Source organism: Dromiciops gliroides, chromosome 3, assembly GCF_019393635.1.
Source record: "Dromiciops gliroides isolate mDroGli1 chromosome 3, mDroGli1.pri, whole genome shotgun sequence".
Taxonomy (NCBI): domain Eukaryota; kingdom Metazoa; phylum Chordata; class Mammalia; order Microbiotheria; family Microbiotheriidae; genus Dromiciops; species Dromiciops gliroides.
This window is the reverse complement of record NC_057863.1, coordinates 32,244,832-32,264,284: the sequence shown is the minus strand read 5'-3', so window position 1 is coordinate 32,264,284 and position 19,453 is coordinate 32,244,832. Positions and strand designations below refer to the sequence as shown.

The window sequence follows — 19,453 nt, the reverse complement described above, 5'->3', positions numbered from 1 at the left end:
CAAAATTGTATTCTCTGATATTCTACAAAAAAAAAGTTGCCTTCCTTGGATAATAGAAATTCCCTGATATTATCCACTTAGCCAAAAGTTTACTTTCTTTCTACACATAACATCTCATGAAGGATAGATTTCTACTGCACTTCCTGAGAAGGTATAGAAACAGTGGCCTTCTGAGGACACTATAGAAAAGAAGAATAGCAAAGATTTTACCACAAGTGCCAAAAGACAATTCCCTGACACAACAATGTGGGGGAAGTTAGCATGACCATGGACAGTACCCTCCCTGACTTTCCAGGGCTTTGGAAAAGCCAGCTGTTGTTGTCTTTGATATGAGAGGAACCTTATAAAGGGTCCACATATGAGCTAAGGGTAGTTGTTTCCTGGTACAAGTGACTCATTGAAATTCAGCTCAAGTTGGTAGCAACCAAAAACATGCAACCTTTCTCCCAGAAAAATGGGTTGGCAGCCTCCTGCCTCCATGTCCTTATGCCAGATGCACCTAATGTACCAAGATCCACTGGAAAGCTAGAAGCTGACCCTTGGCAACCCTGATTTTTTTTTCTTGATGCGTAGCACAATCAAAGAACCCTGGAACCAAATATGTAATAACTGTTGAACTTAGAGCTTCCCGTCCAGTCAGAGCATTCATCCCACATAACCTGTGGCCCTCCTTAAAGGAACACAAAACTTGAGGGTCTAAGTCAAGAATTCCCACACATCCTATAAGCATCATATATCTTTTTAAGTCTAAAGTCTCCAACAAAAGGAGATTTTACAAGGTTCATCCTCAGAAAAGAGAGTTTCTTCAGTGCCAATCATAACAATAACAACAATAACAACAATAAAATCATAACAATCATAAAAACGATGATAAACCCATGAAAACAGAAGCATTTCTATCCTGCACTGTATTACATGGCACTTCATAAACACTAATCATTGAATCTTAAAAACTGATACATCATTACAAAGACAAAACATGTGAGAGAAAAATGGATGGACAGTTGGAAAAGAGCAAAGGAAAAAGGCCATGTGATTGAACTAATTCTTTTTTAATTTCAAACAGGTATTTTTTGCATCCGTGCGATCTGGAGGAAGTAGCCAAGTGTTTTTCATGACCCTCAACAGAAATTCCATGATGAACTGGTAGCAGATGAACACTTGGCTCTTGTCATCATGGCGTTGTTTCTCTATTAAAAGAACATGACACGTGTGGACTTATGCCAGTCTAGAGGCAGATACAGAAGGCATGGTTGAATACACTGCTTTCCCCTTCCTCTACTCCCACCTCTCCTTTCCCTCCTCACGCCCCATTCTCCCACCAAATCCAGTCCATACTTCATTGTTGCAGCCTGTTTGAGAAAGAAAGAGAAACAAGAGGCAGGAATTTCTCGGAGAGCCTGAAGAATGCCACACTGTCTCTGAACAGCGATGGACTGTGAGCGCTGTGGCGCTAAGGATGTAAACTTTGTGTGGTCTTTTATTCTGCTGTGTTACAGTGGGTTATGACTCTTTGCTTTTAAAAAAAAATTCATTCTTGGTCCCTTACTTTATACAAATGGGGAAGGAAATGGTGTTGAGAAAAATGAATCTTCTTTGGATTCTGTCTGCCTGCTAGCATTAAGTATGCAGAATGTTGTAAAATTACCAATTTTGAATGGTGAGAGACAGCACAATAAATGTACCTTATCTCTCTCCTCTGAAGGCCATAACTGTATAGCTGGGTAATTTTAGCAATCTTTTGCCTTCACCAACCTAAAGGTTGCTTTTTGACAGCAACTAGTTAATGAATTTTTAAAAAGAGAAGAAAAATACTAGTTTTCCCCTCTTTTGGGAAATAGATTTTAAATGGCTAAACTACTAGCCTTAGACTAATAAATCAACTACCATTTTTGTCAGTCTGTCAGTCCATATTTCCATATGGACCTTACATAATGGTGCGTGTTGATGGGGTGGTAGTGCCATATGATTGAGTTGGCTCTGGAGATGGAGGGAATCTTTAGCACATCTTTTCCCCACAGCTTGATTATGCAACAGGTTAGGGCAAAAGACCAGGAGGGCAAATGGGTTTCAGAGAAAGGAAGAAAAGCTTTTGGACAAAAAATGCTATGATATTTACAAGAATGCACAAATCCTCTTGGGCTAATAGCTCACCTGGCTTAGACGTCATTCTGCCTGGACTTTGGTTGGTATACCCCAATCCTGCCGGGGAAATTGAGGTGTGGGTGACATCTTGCTTTTGGTCTACCCCATCTCTTTCTTCTGTGGGTGCCACTTCCTAGAGATGAAAACTGTGACTTTAAACAAACAAACAAACAAAAATAAAGTAAAAGCTTCTGAGCTGCCTATAGTCTCTCTGGGTTGATGAAAAGAAGAAAAAAAAAAAGACAACCTGAGAAAAAGCAGGCATCATTAGGCCCAGAAGTTACAGAACTTGGAAGCAGGGTTTTGGCCAAAATTCTGAGACCCTAAATCATTTTACCTTCCTCTAAATTACCCAACATACAGTGAACAACATCTGTGCAGAAATATGTATGTATTTAGTTCAGGTTGAATTGTGTCCTTGTAAACACTTACTCAAATGATTTCAATTTTTACGTGAGTGTCTCGGATTTTTTGGTTTGTTTGTTTACTAGCTACAAGCATGGCTGCCTGTGGTCTCAAGGTGTTGCATAACGATACCTGTGTTGCGCTTCCTGTTTTAACCTACCTCGTTTTGTTTGTTTTTGTTTTGCTGTTCATCACAGCAGTGTTATCTCCAGGAGACATATAGAGAGCTCAATTGGCAATCTCAGGTGTATTTAATAATTTAAAAAAAAAACAATAGTTAATCAAATTTGAATCTTTGAATAATGAAAAAAAATCAATGGCATTTGTTCCCAAGATATCATAACAGTTACAGTAATGGATTGCTGAATCTATTATTCTAATGATTTTGCCTAAAATAAATGAGTGGCTGGAAGAGCTATTAATGAGAATAAAACACAAATTAGAGACCCAGTGGCACTGCACTTTGACAATTGGGGGTAGGGAGGGAGTGGGGGAAAGGGAGAATATTCATGTTCCATTCCGAAATAACTCAAAAGGGTCAAAGTGGCTAAGTCTTTTACCTTTGGTTTGGAGCAGGTAACTGAAAGAAATTGAACCAAGGACCCTCTCTGATTCATCATGGAGGTGTCCTTATTTCGGGTTTCCAAAATCAGTGCAATTCTCCAGTGCTCATTTGGACTGTTCACACCAGTCCAGGGCAACAAATTCAGCAATAACTCTTTCTGATTGAACTTAGCAACTACTCTAACTGTTAGATGCTGTTGTGAGAAAGGAACAGTAATCTTGGTCTCAACACTGGCTAGGATTGCCACCAGCTCTTTATATTGCTGCTGTTATTTTAAATCAGAGGCTTCTTGAATTATGTTGCAAATGGATATATATTTTTTTTTCCTAAGCGACAAGTTCGGAACTCACAGCTTTAAATGATTTTTTTATTGTGGGTCTTTGGGTACAGTTAAGAAATAAAAGGGAATCATTGTGTTTAAACATAAGGTAGTTTGTGAATGTATTTTTTCAAACTTAGATTCATTGAAACAGAACCATAGGAAAATTATTCATGCAGTCGTGTTTACAGTATGTACATGAACATAAAATAGGACCTAAGCATTTCTGGTGCCAACAACAATAAAACACACGAGTTCAACATCGAACCATGCCTATTATATTTTTGTACTGAGACTTTTCCATTAAGCAACCTCGATGAAGCACGTAGGATGCACAAGGCACTGTGTTATAAGTGCTGGACTTTCCACTGGGTGCTAACTATAGGCACATCCCATGACTCTCAGATCCCCAATGAGTATGTCCTTTCTCCCACCCTTGAGTCATTTAAAGAATTTTCATGGAGCCGATGCTCATGCCCATTAGACAATTAAAAATTCATCTTGTTCCATTAGAACTGGGCTCCTGGCTCATTAAAGATTTCTCTCTCTTTTTTCTTTCTTTTTTTTTCTTTTTCTTTTTATGTTTCTGAGACTGAGTCTCGCTATTGTACCCAGGCTGGCTTAGTATACTCACCACAGGCCTGACCCCATGGCAGATCTGCATGGAAGCTTTGACTTGTTCCATTTCCAACCTGGGCCACATTGCCCCTCCTTAGGCAGCATGGTGGTCCCCTTGAAGAATACCTCAAGATTTGCCTTTTGTGACTTTTTTTAAGACTTGCTCTCCCTGTCTTTCCCAGGCTGGACAATCCAGCAGCCACTGTGAGGCCTGATCCTGGTTGGCACCTCCAGGCAGTCTGGTGGCCCCCTGATCTTGGTGGCTTACCTCATTGCTGCCAAACTCAATGTGGCCCCTTTAGGCAGTTTTAGGTATCTCAAAACTCCCAGACTCAAACGATTTGCCAGCTTTGTCCTTCCCAGTATCAGGGATTACAGGCATGCTCCCTCATACCCTGTACTCTAATGTTTCTTAATTTGTTGGTTTTTAAAGATGTTCTTAAACTAATATCTCCAAAAAATAGTATTTTTTTGTTTTCCCCCCAACTTGGTAGTTTGTTTATAGAATTAATTTTCTTTTAATATAAAAAAGAATAGTGAGATTCTTTTTTCCCATAAGTACCAGTAGGATTCCAAAAGCTTGCTACATCTCTTACTACCTGGCTGCCCAGTAAAAAGCCAGTGAGGTATCCCTTGATCCCCAAGTCAGGATGTGGTAGAAGACATTCTTGCACTGAGTGACAAGTGACCTCTAAGGTCCTGTCCAACTCATAGATTTTAGGTTCTTAGACTAAATGTTCACACTCCAAATTCCAACATTATGGAATTATCCTTTCAGCTGCCTATATACAGCCCATTGGACATGAGGGTATTATGGAAGGGTTGGATCATAATTGATACTGAGGTGGCTGATGTGGCTACAGTTCTCGTGTAAGCTCATCCTGAGGACTGACAGCACACTTTTTTTAAGTGTTTTATTGATGCCTTAGTTTTATACTTCAAAGCCACATTCCTATCTACCCACCTTTTAACAATGGGGTCAGGGGAGGACGGAAAATAAACCTAGTAGGCAAGTGACTTCATTGGACAGTGTAGACACATCCTGTCAAACTCATATTTGGAATCAGAGGAATTCAGTTTAAATTCCAGCTCTGACACGTTGATGAATTTGGGTGAGTCACTTAACATCCCTAGGCCTCAGTTTCCTCGTCTCTAAAATGAGGAGGTTGGACTAGATGAACTTTGGGGTTCCTTCCAACTCTACATCTAGGATCCTCTGAGCTTATGAAGCTTAAAGTACATCTTGATAGCTACATTTAAGGTATATTATCTCAGAGAATGATTTTCTTGGAGAATTTATTCTTTGTAGACTTAGGAAACTCTTAGAGTACTCCAATGTGTTTGTTACACAAGATTCCCATGAAGAATAACATTGAATACCTCAAGGGGCTTATTTCCTAGCACTCGGGCCACCCATAAGCTCATTTTCCAAGATCACTCCCTAAAATATTTTATATTAACAACTCATGATTAAAAAAAATCCAAATTCCAGGTTGCCAAGATCACAAGTAGTTTTTCATCTGCTCCTGTGACTTGTCTATGCCTTACTCTTTTCCATCAAGAATTTGTTGTCTCTTGGTTCTTTGTGTGTATGAGGCTGGAGTAACAGACAGAAGTTTCACATTAGGCAGTTGCCATTTTGTTTTTTTGTTTATTGCCCCACACAAAGTAATGTGGCTATGGTCTGACTTCCCATTCTGTGAAGTTCTTGAGAGATTCAGTATGGCTGTTTTTCCCATCCTGTATACCAGTTACTGTTGTTCCATTTCTAGTGTGTGGGAGAGCTCCTTGTGTTAACAGTGTTCTGCCCTTGAGAGTCTGTTTTTAAAGGCATCCCCTGCATATGTGCTAATTGCTTTCAAATTTATGTGAGATGTGTCGTGTTGCTTTAAAAAAAATAGAGCAAGCTACAATTACCAATTGATCATGAGAATGTAATTGAGTTTTTGCTGCTGGAAGGCTATGTGATAAATTCACAGCAAGCTTGTGATGTTTCAAAACGAACTCTCCTGCTCTCTTCCAAAAGCCTTTAATTCTATTATATAGTCTGCAAGTCTGGTCAATAACTCTGAATTATTAGCTATTTTATAGCTTTTTCTTGAAAAGATTATGTTCTGGCCAAAGCCAAAAAAAAAATATCCATCCCTGAGGCTGGATCTGTGCTAAGGAAATAATGTTGTTTTTTCAAACTCTTGACATTCTCAATTGATTTCACTCACTTTGAAACCTTGAGGTATCTCTTGGAAATGCTAACCTACTTTGGCCATGTGGACAATGGTTCAACATCAGGGATCCAAAAATGAGTCAGTCTTTTTCAGAACTTATATATAAAATGAATCAAACATTAAAAAAACAAAAACAAAAACTAGAAGCCCCAGCAAGAATAAAACATAGTGAAAGTTTAGGTGCTCAAAAGTCACCATGTAAAAAGATCAAAAATAATTTTCTAATCTATTGCATTCTAATTTGATTTTTCAGAAGTAGGCCATGTGATCAAATATCCATGTTTGTGTGAGTTGTATTTGGTGTTTTGGTCCAGACCTGTGATTTCATTGCTTTAGAAGCACTTTCAATGAGGAGATGCCCTCTACAAATGCATAATAGCAACAATTCTGCAGCGCCTAGTCATAGAATTGACTGGGGAGCCCAAGCAGTTGTGTATTTGCCCAGAGCAACCCAACTAGTGTATGTCAGAGGAAGAACTTGTTCCTAAGTCTTACTGATTCTGCAGTTATTAATTGATTCAAGCCTGCTACCATTATTTTGGGCAGCAATCAGTGGTACAATGGTAGTTACAAGCAGGTACCTAAGTTTTCATGAAAATAACTGACATTTAGAAATCACTTTTATAGATTACAAAGAGTTTTATAGACATTTTCTAATTGAATCCTCAAACATCTGTGAGGAAAATACTATATATATATTATCATCCTCATCTTATAAATAAGGAAACTGACTTGCCCACAGACACACAGTTAGTAAGAGTCAGGGACAAGATTGTATGCCAAGTTCTCTTGATTCCATATTCAGCATCTATCCACTATGCTGCTGGCTGATGTGCTCTAATTAATTAGGTAAACTGTGTTTTTAACAAAGACCTGAGTCAGGCCACATTCCAGGGTCAGATAGGCTAAAGTTTGCCCGTGAAGTATATCTTGGATGCCTAGGTTTTAGTCACTGCTAAATTTGAATACAATGACAAAATTCAAGGGAATTTGTCCATAGGTTGAAGTAGAACATAGAAGTGTCTTCATAGTATTAAATGGGTTTAGACCATGATTTTATATTAGAACTTTATTCTGTCTTCCCAATACCAGAAAGAGCTAAGCTGCACAAAATAATAATAATAACAATAATAATAATTCATTTAAAATGTTTAACCCCTTAAAAAAGTTTGAGTCCATTTAAATTCAGACCAAAACCTTAGGTTGTGTGTCTACAAGGTGTCAAACATTTTTACTTCACCTGAAAAATGTAACCAAGAATATGTTTCCCAAAAATCCAGATGTTCAACATCCTATCAAAAGCCTAAGATTAACAAAGTGCCTGACACACAGTAGGTACTTAATACGTGCTTATTGTTGATTGATAAATTGATCATTTGACTTATTGAATGAAAGAGTTCGGGAGGGGGGTTTCAAATCAGGGAAATGAATATGAGTTTTCTGAAGGTTAAACAACTATACCTTGAAAGTGAGCTTGAATTCATGGTAATAAATCAGACTTTGTACATAGCATTTCCACAAGCTTAATTAATTCTCCACCTTTCCCACCTCAAATACCAGTGTTGGTGAAACTAATAATAATGCCATATTTTTATCTCTTTTCTGTTCAGGAAGTCTCCAATGTAATATCAGAATAGAATTTTAGAGGCCAGATATAAGCATCAAGGAACAATTGGGGGGGGGGGGGAATAATGGATGTAACAGATTAGTTAAAGTAAATCCTAAAACAGAAAGTGGTGGACTGTGATTATTGTACATTTGATTTTTCCCTTGTTTACAGTGTTAACACAGATGTTGTTACCAAATGTAAAATATTATAAAGAGACTGCCATTCTGATGTGCCTACGATTCTCAAATGTATGTGGGTCATTTTATAGGTCTCAAATTTTCCTCATGAATTTCAGTTTGTCATCAATGGATGATGGATTTAGAAATAGCTTTAGGAGTGTGAAGAGCTTTCTTTTCAGGTGTAATCCTGTATTTTAGGCTGTCACTGGAAACCTTCTCCATGGAGGTTCTACTGCCATTTGAAGTCATAATAAGCATTATCTCAAAAAGTCTCAGTCAGTTGTAAGACTGAGGCTTTCTGGCATCTCAAGTCATTTATCATTTGTAATGACCACCTGATCCAGGCATGTATTGTTTTTCATTTATTTCAAAAATGGGACTAAAACACATCAAAAGATGGCCTTAGGAGGGGGAAAAGGAAGGACTTTCTGAACATACACTTATACTTTTTTTTTTATCCAAACCACCAGATCTTTCCATCAGCAAGCACCTACCTGGTGTGTCCAGGGCATACTATATCAGGATGTCTGAGATAGTGGGATTTTTTTTAGATTGTTTTTTCTCAATTACAAAAACCATGTAGATTTTTCAATGGGAAAGTGCCAATAAATATTTTTTTGGGAAACCACCCTGTTTCCCAGGACCTTGGCCCTATTATCACAGTCTACAATTCCTCTTAATAGACAGTGGCTTAGAGGGAAATAAGGTCTTCAGAGAAGTAATATTCCCAATGATCTCTTAAGGGCTTTTACAGAGAATGATTCATTTTTTAAGTTGTCAGAGATCCTATAAATGTAGGATTATTGGGAAGAGGGGTATTTTTATTTTGTTTATTTTCGTTGTCTGATCTGTGCACTTGGATTAAAATACAAGCATTTCTGAAACAAGGAAGAAACAAAAGCCAAACTGTTCTCCTGTAAAGGAAGCTCCAAATAAGCTACTACTAAGAATGCCCACAATGTTTGGCGCCAATATATGTCTTTAATCCAGTTCTGAGGACTCCGTGGGCCACAGAAGCCTGTATATACTCAGTTACACTGAATGTGTGTTGCATGAAATGACAATGTAGGAAATTTACACATGAAGTCATTGTTCTCTTGATTCCTGTAAGGGAAGCATTCTGTAGTTTAATTTTGTTTGGTCTTGTATTTTCCTTGTCAAGTCAATAAAAGAAATATCTAAAATAAAGAAATAAAGAAATCAGAAGACAAACGAATGGAACATTAAGCAACCTGGCAGAGAAAGATCCTCCTCTGCCCTATTTATCTTCTTTGTCTCAGGATGAATGCATTGCATTGCAGGACGATATGTGCCCACTGCCAGGGCTATGCCTTATAGACAGCAGTTATGATTAGATCTGCAAGGAATCTTTGGCCAAGTCATTATTTCCCCATCATATGAGGAGCTGGGAAATTTTATACAACCACATGAAAGCTTGGGAAATATTTCACATATATTATCTCATATGACCCCTATGCTACCCTGTGAGGCAGGTGCTTCATAATCCATTTTACACATAAAGGTAACTGAGGCTCATCACAGTTATAAGATTGTCACAGGTGGAAAACCCAGATGTCTCCTGACTGCAAGCACTGGGCCTTTTTCCTCTATGCCTGCTTCCCCTCACTACTTTCCCTTTGTGAACTCAGTTGTACTTCCATGATACCTTGCTTCAAATTCATAAAGAAAAAAAATTAACACCTTTATAAATGGTTAGTAAGTACTACTCTCATTTGCAGAGGAAAGAAGTGAAACCCAAAGGTTGAAAGGGATCCTGAGGTAGCCACTTAACAGACCTAGGAGCATGACAACATGGATTCCCAGAGTTCCAGCCTTCACTTGCACAATAACTTGTTTGGGGACAAACTTGGGGCATTAGCTTTCTTTTAAGTCAGTCCTTCTGTTGGTTTGACTTAAAAATTGACTTCCTAAAATTGACCTACAAAGAAATTTCCATTATGAGGCTTCATCAAAATTTCTAAAAATGATAATTCATAGTTTTGTTTATTAAACCAAAGCATCCCAGTATGCCTTCCTTACAAGTAACTAAGCCCATGGTTGAATTAAACCAGCATCAAAACATGAGACATTGTGCTTCTGGGTACCTTAGCTAGAAGAACAAGGCTATAGAACTGGGACTCAACTGTTTTAGTGTCATTTGACAAACGTGGTTAGGATGAATGGTAACAAAAACTATGGCCAGCCTTTTCAGCCTTATGTGCAAGCCCAAGTGGGTGCACACAACCTGGGTGATCTTATACTCACCCTTTGGCCAAGGAAACAAGTAGAGATGCATTCAGTAAGCTAATGTAGGAACCTGATTAATTGGGTTTGGACTCCATGGCAACCCATTACTCTGCCCCCACCTATAGTCTCTCCTCCCAGGAATGGAAGGTTCTTATTTTTATCAGAAAACAAACAATACATCAAGTGAACATAGGAAGCATACACATATATTCCCAAGACTTCCTTGGGAGTCAGTCAAACAAAATGGTCCCTAAGTCTGCAGAACAGAGATTTCTTGCCAATTTCTCAAAGTTAAACAGTGACAAAGTTATTGTGAAATTTAAAATACTCCTTCTGTTAAGTAATGTCATGGTAAATCAGTGGCAATGCCAGAAGGCTAATTGGTGTCCAATTTTATCCCATAGCAACAGAAGAACTAGGGAAGTCTTCCTTGCATTTCTGAACTTTATCACAGGGACTTACTTGGTCAGTGACAAGAGTTTATTCCATCATTCAACTTTTTAATACATAACTTCTTTGCAGTTTAGAATGTCAAAACTCCAAACATTTTCAAATTCACTACAAATCCCTTTCTAGGTCTCTGGATGTATCCCCTTGCAAGTAAAGACTGTGCCAAGCCAGAGCAACACATTTCAATTTTAATAAGGTGCTGTGCCTGGCATATAAAATCATAGGTTCTTACACATTGGGGAAAATATTTGAGATTTAATCCACCTACTAGCCAAAATAAAAACTTTTGTAGCATCCACCCACTAACAAAATGCATCCACCTAATATTGAAATTCTGTCAAGATTTTGTAGAACGTAGAACATTTATCATATGTCCCTAATAAACGTGTGCTAAGCAAATGAGGTTATCTCAGCACCTTCAGGGAAAGGCAATCTCTGGATGTCGTGAACTTGGCAGTGAACTTGGCCAACTTCTCAAATAGAGTTTTAATTTTTGTTCAGTCATTTCAGACTCTTCATGACTCCATTTGGGGTTTTCTTGGCAAAGTGGATCGATTTGCCATTTCCTTCTACAGCTCATTTTGTAGATGAGAAATGACCAGGGTCACATAGCTAGTGAATGTCTGAGGCCAGATTTTGACTTAGGAAGATGAGTCTTCCTGACCCTAGGCCCGGCACTCTATCCACTGCACTACCTAGCTTCCCCAGAGCTTTAACTAGGGCTAGGCAACTGGAGTTTGGCTCCAAAGGCATTGATGTTTAAAGGGTGCCAACAGCACCTTCTAGAGCACTATTTCCTCCCCCTGGTGACTGTATCTAGTCTCACCAAAGGGTGCTCTTCCCCCCCCCCCCAAACAACTTTGCCCCAGGTGCAAAAGTTCTTCCTTAACATCCCTCTCTCAAGCCACTGTGAAGAAAGGGAAATAAATGAGGTGAGCTACATGTCAATAGACTAGTGAGACACATTCTTCCGGTCTTAAGCCTTAATTCTGATCTTGGCAAATTATGCCCAGAGGGCCTAAAAATTACAAGAGTTTGATTGGGACATTGGACATTGTTATTGAAAATAGAGATTGTATACCCCTGGTGGTAGTGGCAGACAACCTTGGCAGGAAATGTGGGGTCTCAAACAAAGCGTGAAACATTCATATCCACATACCGTATTAAATGGATGAAGAAGCATTTATTAAGTACTTGCTGTATACCAAGCACTGTTTTCTTTCATCCCAAATTCACAACTTTGGTTTTGCCTGTGTTCAAATTAAGCCTTCACATAAGCACCTAATGTCTTCAAGGTGTTATGTTTAAAATCTAATTTTTATGACTAAAATTCTAATGTGTGGTTGCCTTAAATTAAAAGCTTATAGGGGGGCAGCTAGGTGGAACAGTGGATAAAGTACTGGCCCTGGATTCAGGAGTACCTAAGTTCAAATCCGGCCTCAGACACTTGACACTTACTATCTGTGTGACCCTGGGCAAGTCACATAAGCCCCATTGCCCCACAAAAAAAATAGCTTATAGCACCAGTCTTTGGGCATTAAGCATTTATTAAAGTATATTAGAAGTTAGCAAAAGAGAGAGGAAGAACAGATGGAGTTCAGAAAGAAAAGGCCTAACTACCCTGGCCTTGCCGTTCAAGACCTCCAACCGAAAGAAGGAGCACCATTCTCCTAGAGCAGAAGCTCCCTGCAGGACCGCAAGAGGGGTGGTCCCCACACACAGCTCCAAGCTAATTGGCTGGTAGCATTGATTGACCTGACTTACAGGCAGTGCTATGAATAGCTGTAACAGTTCTATGAACTGTCGTCATATGCTTTCCCCTGGGGGTGGGGGTTGCCTTGGTTCTTGCAATGTCTTTCTCAGCAGGGGGGTGGCACCCTGATTCTCACAAAGGCATCGTGTTATATGCTGGGAATACAAAGTCAAAAGGGAGAAGAAACAGTCCCTTCCTCAAAGGGCATTATATTCTATTGGGAGTCCAATTTATATGCAGAAAAGTGGTAGTACAGTGGATAGAGCACTGCACCTGGAGTCAAGAAGATCTAAGTTCAAATCCAGTTTCAGACACTCACCAGCTGTGTGATCCTGAGCAAGTCACTTAACCCTGTTTGCCTCAGGTGCCTAAAAATGAGCAGGAGAAGGAAATGGCAAGCCACTCCAGTTTCTTTGCCAAGGAAACTCCAAATGGGGTAACAAAGAGTCACACACAACTGTTTGCCTTAATCAACTGGAGAAGGGAATAACAAATCAGTCCAGTACCTTTGCCAAGAAAATCTCATGGACAGCATTGGTGTACTATAGTCCACAGGGTCACCAAGAGTCAGACACCACTCAACAACAAAATACATGTAACAGGGGAGGTACAGTACTAACAATCTGGTTGGGGAAGGATGTTAGAGACAAACTTTACCAACCAACTCATTCAGACTGTTACTAGCAGCCCTACACGTCTACATATTGATCTATCCTAATACAGAAAACACAAAATATTTACATATATTTCATAAAGTATTAATTCTATATAATTCGATAATTAAGGAGGAAAGGATGGAGAGAAGGCTCTTCCACTGAAAAGGGCAATAATCTCGATCACACACTGAAATAAATATTCAGGAATTTTCCATATACAGGTGAAATTTGCAACCTACAAGTTTTATTACTGACTTAGAAATGCTTTTTCTTTTCAACACAGCCTATGCTTAACCAAATGCAATATAAAAGTGAACCTGGGAAAGTTGCATCACTCCCATTAAGGGTTCAGAGTTTCAGACAAGGACATTGGGAAATTAACACCAAAATAAGAAATCACATCTGTTACAAAATTTAAAAGATACAAATATGGGGGGGGTGGACATTTTTAAATTTTCAGATCAATCAAGAATCCTGTTTTGTCCCCAAAGCAAGAAAATGAGCCCAGAGATAATGATAGCAGTCACCCTCAGAGTCACTGATTTTGGAGTGAAAGCCAAAGACAATTTAATTGTTGGACTTTAAGATCACTGGGCTGAGAGTCAGGTGAGATTGTTCTAGCTTTGGTCATGTCTCTAAATCCTGGGAGCCTATCGATGATGTGGGACTATGACTGGATAATCCTTTTCTCCAGTCCTTTCCTACTTGTATATTTCAGGACTCTAAATAATATGATCATAACACTAAATATTGGTTACACTTTTCTGGGATCCATTTGTGTGTTGGTTCCTTGTTGATGTGAAATATGAAAAAGCCACTTAAGATGCACTATTATATTCTTTCCTGAAATAATATAGCCAAAAGTGTCCAGAGAAAGGTCAGAGGGCCAATGACAACAAAGGACATCACAAGCTCCTGAAATAGACCCTATCTACAATATGCAAGAACTCAACAAGCCTTTGCTTAAAGACATTCAATGAAGAGAAATCTACGATAGCTCTTACCCTCTTTATCCTTCACTAACAAAGGCGAGACATCATCTCAAAAAGGAAGCTCCCAGGGCAAAGCGATTTCCCAGAGTTACTCTGCCTACCAGGAAACTGCCTCTAGAGCACCAAGTTAGTTAATAGATTAAAACCGCTAAGTGAAATCTCCCTGGGAGAGAATCCAAGAGCAGTCAGGGCAGCAGATGAGTCAGGTGGGGATGCTTTTAGCAAGTACAAAAGGATCAGCTCTAATATTAGTTTGAGTTTCTCTGCTGGGGCAATAATGATGAGACAGAAGCTGAAACATCATTTATCATCCCGGGTACTTAGGTGGGAGAAAACACAGAGTACCTCATTGCCTCTGTTTCTCCCCTAACTCTCTAGCTGAGGGTAAGAACTGCTTTGAACCAGTCCCATCCTAGGATGACTCATTAGATAAAACGTCTAGTGAGAAGAGACTTGTATTCTCTTGCTAGTAATTGGTCTAAGTATCAAGTCCCCCTTTTTAGACTTCCACATCTCCATTTTGTGAAACAGTAGTTCCTGTTCCCAGTATTCCTAGAGACAGGTTAAAACAGTAAAGAAACACTTGGATTTCCTCAGAGGAAATCTGATTGATAAATATAAGGGGCTGACGTTCCTGGGGATTGTAGAAAGAAAAGGAGGACTGATAAGATCATCCGTTTATCCATATCTGCCTGTCAGTGCATTCCTGGAACATGTTACTGTTTAGTAAGGAGCTGACACATGAACCTACATTTGACCCTAGTTCTTTTTATTGGTTACCTATTAGTAAAAAACACACCAAACTTATAAACAAAAAAACTAATGATGGTAGCATGAGGCAGGGGAAAGAACACTGAGTTTGGGGTCAGACAACCTTGGCTTGAATGTCTATATGACCTTAAGTAAGAAACTTTGCTTATGTGTGCCTCAGTTTCCTCATCTGTAAAATGAGGACATTGGACAAAATGAGTTATAAGATTTCTTCCAGCCCTAACTGTACAGATATTTGGTCACTTCTTGTACAAAAACCATTTACTCTGGCAGGGCACAGGTTATATGCACAAGATAGATGTATCAAAGGGAGTGATAGAAAACTGTAAACAGTTAGAAAATCATTAACCCACAGACATCAAAGAAAGACAAACTGACCAAAGAAAAAGACCCTGTGATGTGTTGTGATTATTTTGCATCCTTGATTGAACAGGTTCAAGAATTTGACTAGGCAATTTAACCTGAGATGATTCAGAAATCTCAAATAAAAATCTTCCAAATGTAGCAGAATGTTTCCATTTTTATTGAATTACACTATGATTAATTCATTGGAGATAGTCCTCCTGGAGAAAGTGCCTTACATGCACATCTGTCAATAGAATTTGCTGTGAGTGATCAGCCCTCCATCCTATGAATAGTAAAGGCCTTGAGTAAATCACTCCATGTTGTAGGAAGGATGGCTTCCACTTCAAAGGAGTGAGGAGGGGGGAAACCACTCTCCTCAGTAAGAACTGAGCCCATTGCCCAAGACTCAGTGGATCCTAGAGTACAGAGTAAGTAGGAAAGGTCATCTGAGCCAGCCAGTGAAATTCAAAATACCTTTATTAAGTGTTTACTCTGTATAAGGCATGGTGACAATGGCACAAGAAATCATAGAATGTCAGAACTGACAGGATTGTATTCATGTTAACAAAGGAGGAAATTGAGACCCATGGAGTCTCCTGAGGCTCTGCTTCTCTTCCCATCTGGCTATTCACCAGGAAACCAAGAATCAGAGGAGACCCATCGAGGGAAGGAATCTTGCCATCAGCCCTCCCAGGGATTCCTTTCCACCCCACTTGGCACCTCTTATTCTTGCTCTGGAAACAGTTGTCAAACCAATTTGATTGATCTTTCATTCTCCAAAAGGAGTGACAATGGACTGCACTAAGATCCAATCTCCATACCCACTTCATTCCCTGGCCACTGCTTTCCTATGCATGTTGTATCCCCTATTAGAAGAGCATTAGTGGGGCAGCTAGGTGGCACAGTGGATAGATCACCAGCCCTGGAGTCAGGAGTAACGGAGTTCAAATCCAGCCTCAGACACTTAATACTTACTAGCTGTGTGACCCTGGGCAAATCACTTAACCCCAATTGCCAGAAGAAGAAGAAGAAGAAGAGCTCTTTTAGGGCAGAGACAATCTGACTTTTTATATCTGTATCCCCAGTACCTAACACAATGCCTGGTGCATAGTAGGTCCTTAACAAACACTTGATCATTCATTCATCCATTCATTTTTTGGCCAAAGTCACACGTGGCTATTCAGAGTCAGGACTAAATCCATTATCTCCCAAGTCTTATGATTCCTCATTCTTCCTCTTTTTATTATTCTTGGCATGCCCTATTCATGGATGCATCGTTAATCCATTTTCTTCAAAATACCTGTATGATTGTTTTATTGGGGGAGAGGGCAGAGTCATTAATCAAATCTCATTCCAGAGAATCATGCTTTTTGGAGTTAACAAAACACCTAAGACAGACTTGTCCTATAACTTCTAATCTCCAGGGAATTCTGAGTAAAGGTCCTTTCTCTTCCTTTCCATAGTCTTTTTTTTTTTTTTGGTTTTGGTTTTTGTGGGACACTGAGGGTTAAGTGACTTGCCCAGAGTCACGCAGCTAGTAAGTGTCAAGTGCCTGAGGCGGGATTTGAACTCAGGTCCTCCTGAATCCAGGGCTGGTGCTTTATCCACTGTGCCACCTAGCTGCCCCCGGACTCCCATCCTTTCTTTTACTATAGCCAGTGAGAGAGGTTGGAAAAGAGCCTCTAATTCTAGAGAAAAAAGTAAATATTTTGTCATGGATTTAGATGAGCCTGTTCTTGTAGTTACCAGGTTCCCTGTCCTGGACTCTCCCCACCCCCATGGTCAAGGTGGACTCCTCCCCACCCCACCCACCCTGCTCATATGCCATGAGTCTCCACAGTGCAATGTTGTCAGTAGGCAGTACAGGAAGAGGTTCGAGACAGAACGCAGGGGAGGGTTATCTCTCCTTGGTGACCCAGAAATCATTCAACAAAGGCTGCCAATATAGACCATAGATTTCCTATGCAGCCTATACACAGAGATTGACTCAGGCTTGGCTGCTTCTACCCCAAAATTAGAACTATGGGGACCAAAAAGATGATAATAACCATGTACTTCCTCTGAGTTCTTGGATTCATTTGTCACCCCTATGCAGATGATTCCCAGATCAATATGTCATCCCCCTGCTCAATAACTTCCATTGGCTCCCTGTTACCCACAAGATTCTCTCTTTGACATTTAAACACCACGGCAAGGTCAGGGGAATGTTCTACTGGCTCTCTATCAACTTACTCATTTGTGTTTAACCCATAAGTTGTCTCCTAGTAATTAATTAAGTACCTCCAACACAGCAATTTCTATGCTCAGTGGTCTTTGGTGATATTTCCAGACTGCTTCTTTGGACTAAATCAAGATACTATTGATTTAAGAAAGAGCAAATGGGCCCACTCATTGCCCAGTTTCACCATGTTTTGATTGAGATAAGATTTCCCCAAAGATCTTTCTTAAAATCCAACTATCAGAGGTCTTAATTAAAAGGACTAACAGTGCAGATGTCCCTCAACACAATGTGGCCCATTCATAGATAAGAAACCACTTCAGATGGCAAACATTCAGTTCTACTCTCCAATAGATAAGATAGGGAAATACTCTATGGCATTAGTCAGAACTAACCAACAAAGGAGAGTGGAACTAAAAGAAACAAACAAAAAATGCTTAATCAGGGATTTCCAGTATTTCGTGAGCTGATTGAAGTTGAGTTAGAAGAATAGGACAGAAAAAGTGGGTCCAATCTAGAGTTAGAAAAAATTAGACCATATAACACATGAAGCATTTTTCTGGGAAACAAAGGGTAATTTCGGTGTAGTGGATTGAGCACTGGGCTTGGAATCAGGAAGGCTCTGCTTCCTGAGTTCAAATCCATCCTCAGACACTTCCTAGCTGTGTGACCCTGGGAAAGACACTTGACCCTGTTTGCCTCAGTTTCCTTGTCTGTAAAGTGAACTGGAGAAGGAAATGGCAAAACACTCCAGTATCTTTGCCAAGAAAAACCCAAATAGAGTCATGAAAAGTCGAGCACAGCTAAACAAGTAAAGCTGATGGTTTAAAAAACAAACCAAAACAAAACAACATAAATTAGCATCCATTTAAAAATCCTCACCCCAATGTTCTAGCCTATCAATATCTTTTAGAATCATGATTAATTCTATAGCATGTTGGTTATACTCCCAGCTTTAGGTCCTGTGCAAATTTTATAAGCACATTATCTATATTTTTCTTCAGAACACTGATAAACATGTTAACAGCATAGAGCCAAGCACAGATTCTTAGAGTATTCCACTAAGACCTTCATCCACATTGACACAGAACCATTAATAACTCTTCTTTTGATGTAAGCCATTCAACCAAATTATACTATCATCTAGCCCATATCTCTCCATCTCTTCTACACAAGCAGCATGAACAACTTGATCACATGCTTTGCTAAAATCTAGTGAGTTGTATCTATAACATTCACCTGTCTACTTGTTTGGCACCCCTCTTCATTAAAGGAAATTGTATTAGTGTAGCATGACCAACTGGATTTTATGATTACTACCACCATTTCCAAATGTTCATTAATCATCTATTTAATAATACAGGCTAGATTTTTGCCAGGAGACAAAGTCTAGCCTACTGGTCTACTGTTTGTATGTTAAATTCTCTCTAAAATTGGGGTAGTATTTGCCCTTCCATAATTCCCTAATAGCTCTCCTATCCTCAATGATGTTTTTTTTCTTTTTTTCTCAATGATCTTTCAAAGATCACTGCTATGGCTCAGGAACCACATATGTCTTGGAATTTCAGTATCAAGGACCTACTTCATCCAGACCAGGTGACTTGAAATTATTCAAAGCAGCTAGTGGGTTTTTAATCATCTTTTTAATTATCTTGAGCTTCAGTTCCTTCTTTGCCATACTTATTCTGTCCCTTTCTGATCCGCAAAATTATTTTTCTTCAGCAAAGGAAACAGAAGTAAAATAAAAGCTCAGCATTTATGCTTTCTTTCTGTCCCCCAAAGGTTCCCATACACCCTAAAAAAGTGTATCTTTCTTTGACACTTGACCTCCATCCTTCATTATAGCTAAGAAAGGCCATATTTGTGCATCCTTTTTCTCAACAAACTTGTTCTAGCATTCCTGAAATTCCCAATTTTGTCTTAATTGGCCCATTAGCTACCTTTGCTTTTTATCTT

The 19,453-nt window shown here is 39.3% G+C and overlaps 1 protein-coding gene and 1 long non-coding RNA gene across 8 annotated transcripts in view; one reads left to right on the top strand and one right to left on the bottom strand.

Moving 5' to 3' along the window:
- The window catches only part of TNIK (TRAF2 and NCK interacting kinase), a 430,959-nt gene extending 421,693 nt beyond the window's left edge, over positions 1-9,266 (top strand). For all 7 annotated transcript variants that reach the window (XM_043995975.1, XM_043995980.1, XM_043995978.1 and 4 more), the window contains one exon: positions 1,067-9,266. In XM_043995975.1, coding sequence (XP_043851910.1) covers positions 1,067-1,150 — 84 coding nt within the window. In that variant the 3' untranslated portion in view covers positions 1,151-9,266. The remainder of the gene's footprint in view (positions 1-1,066) is intronic.
- On the bottom strand, positions 1,064-14,254 carry LOC122749556. The gene is made up of 3 exons (XR_006355683.1): positions 14,176-14,254; positions 2,155-2,278; positions 1,064-1,190 (listed from the first exon to the last, which is right to left on the bottom strand). It is a non-coding gene; the product is annotated as an uncharacterized LOC122749556 (long non-coding RNA).
- Between the last annotated feature and the right edge of the window lie 5,199 nt (positions 14,255-19,453).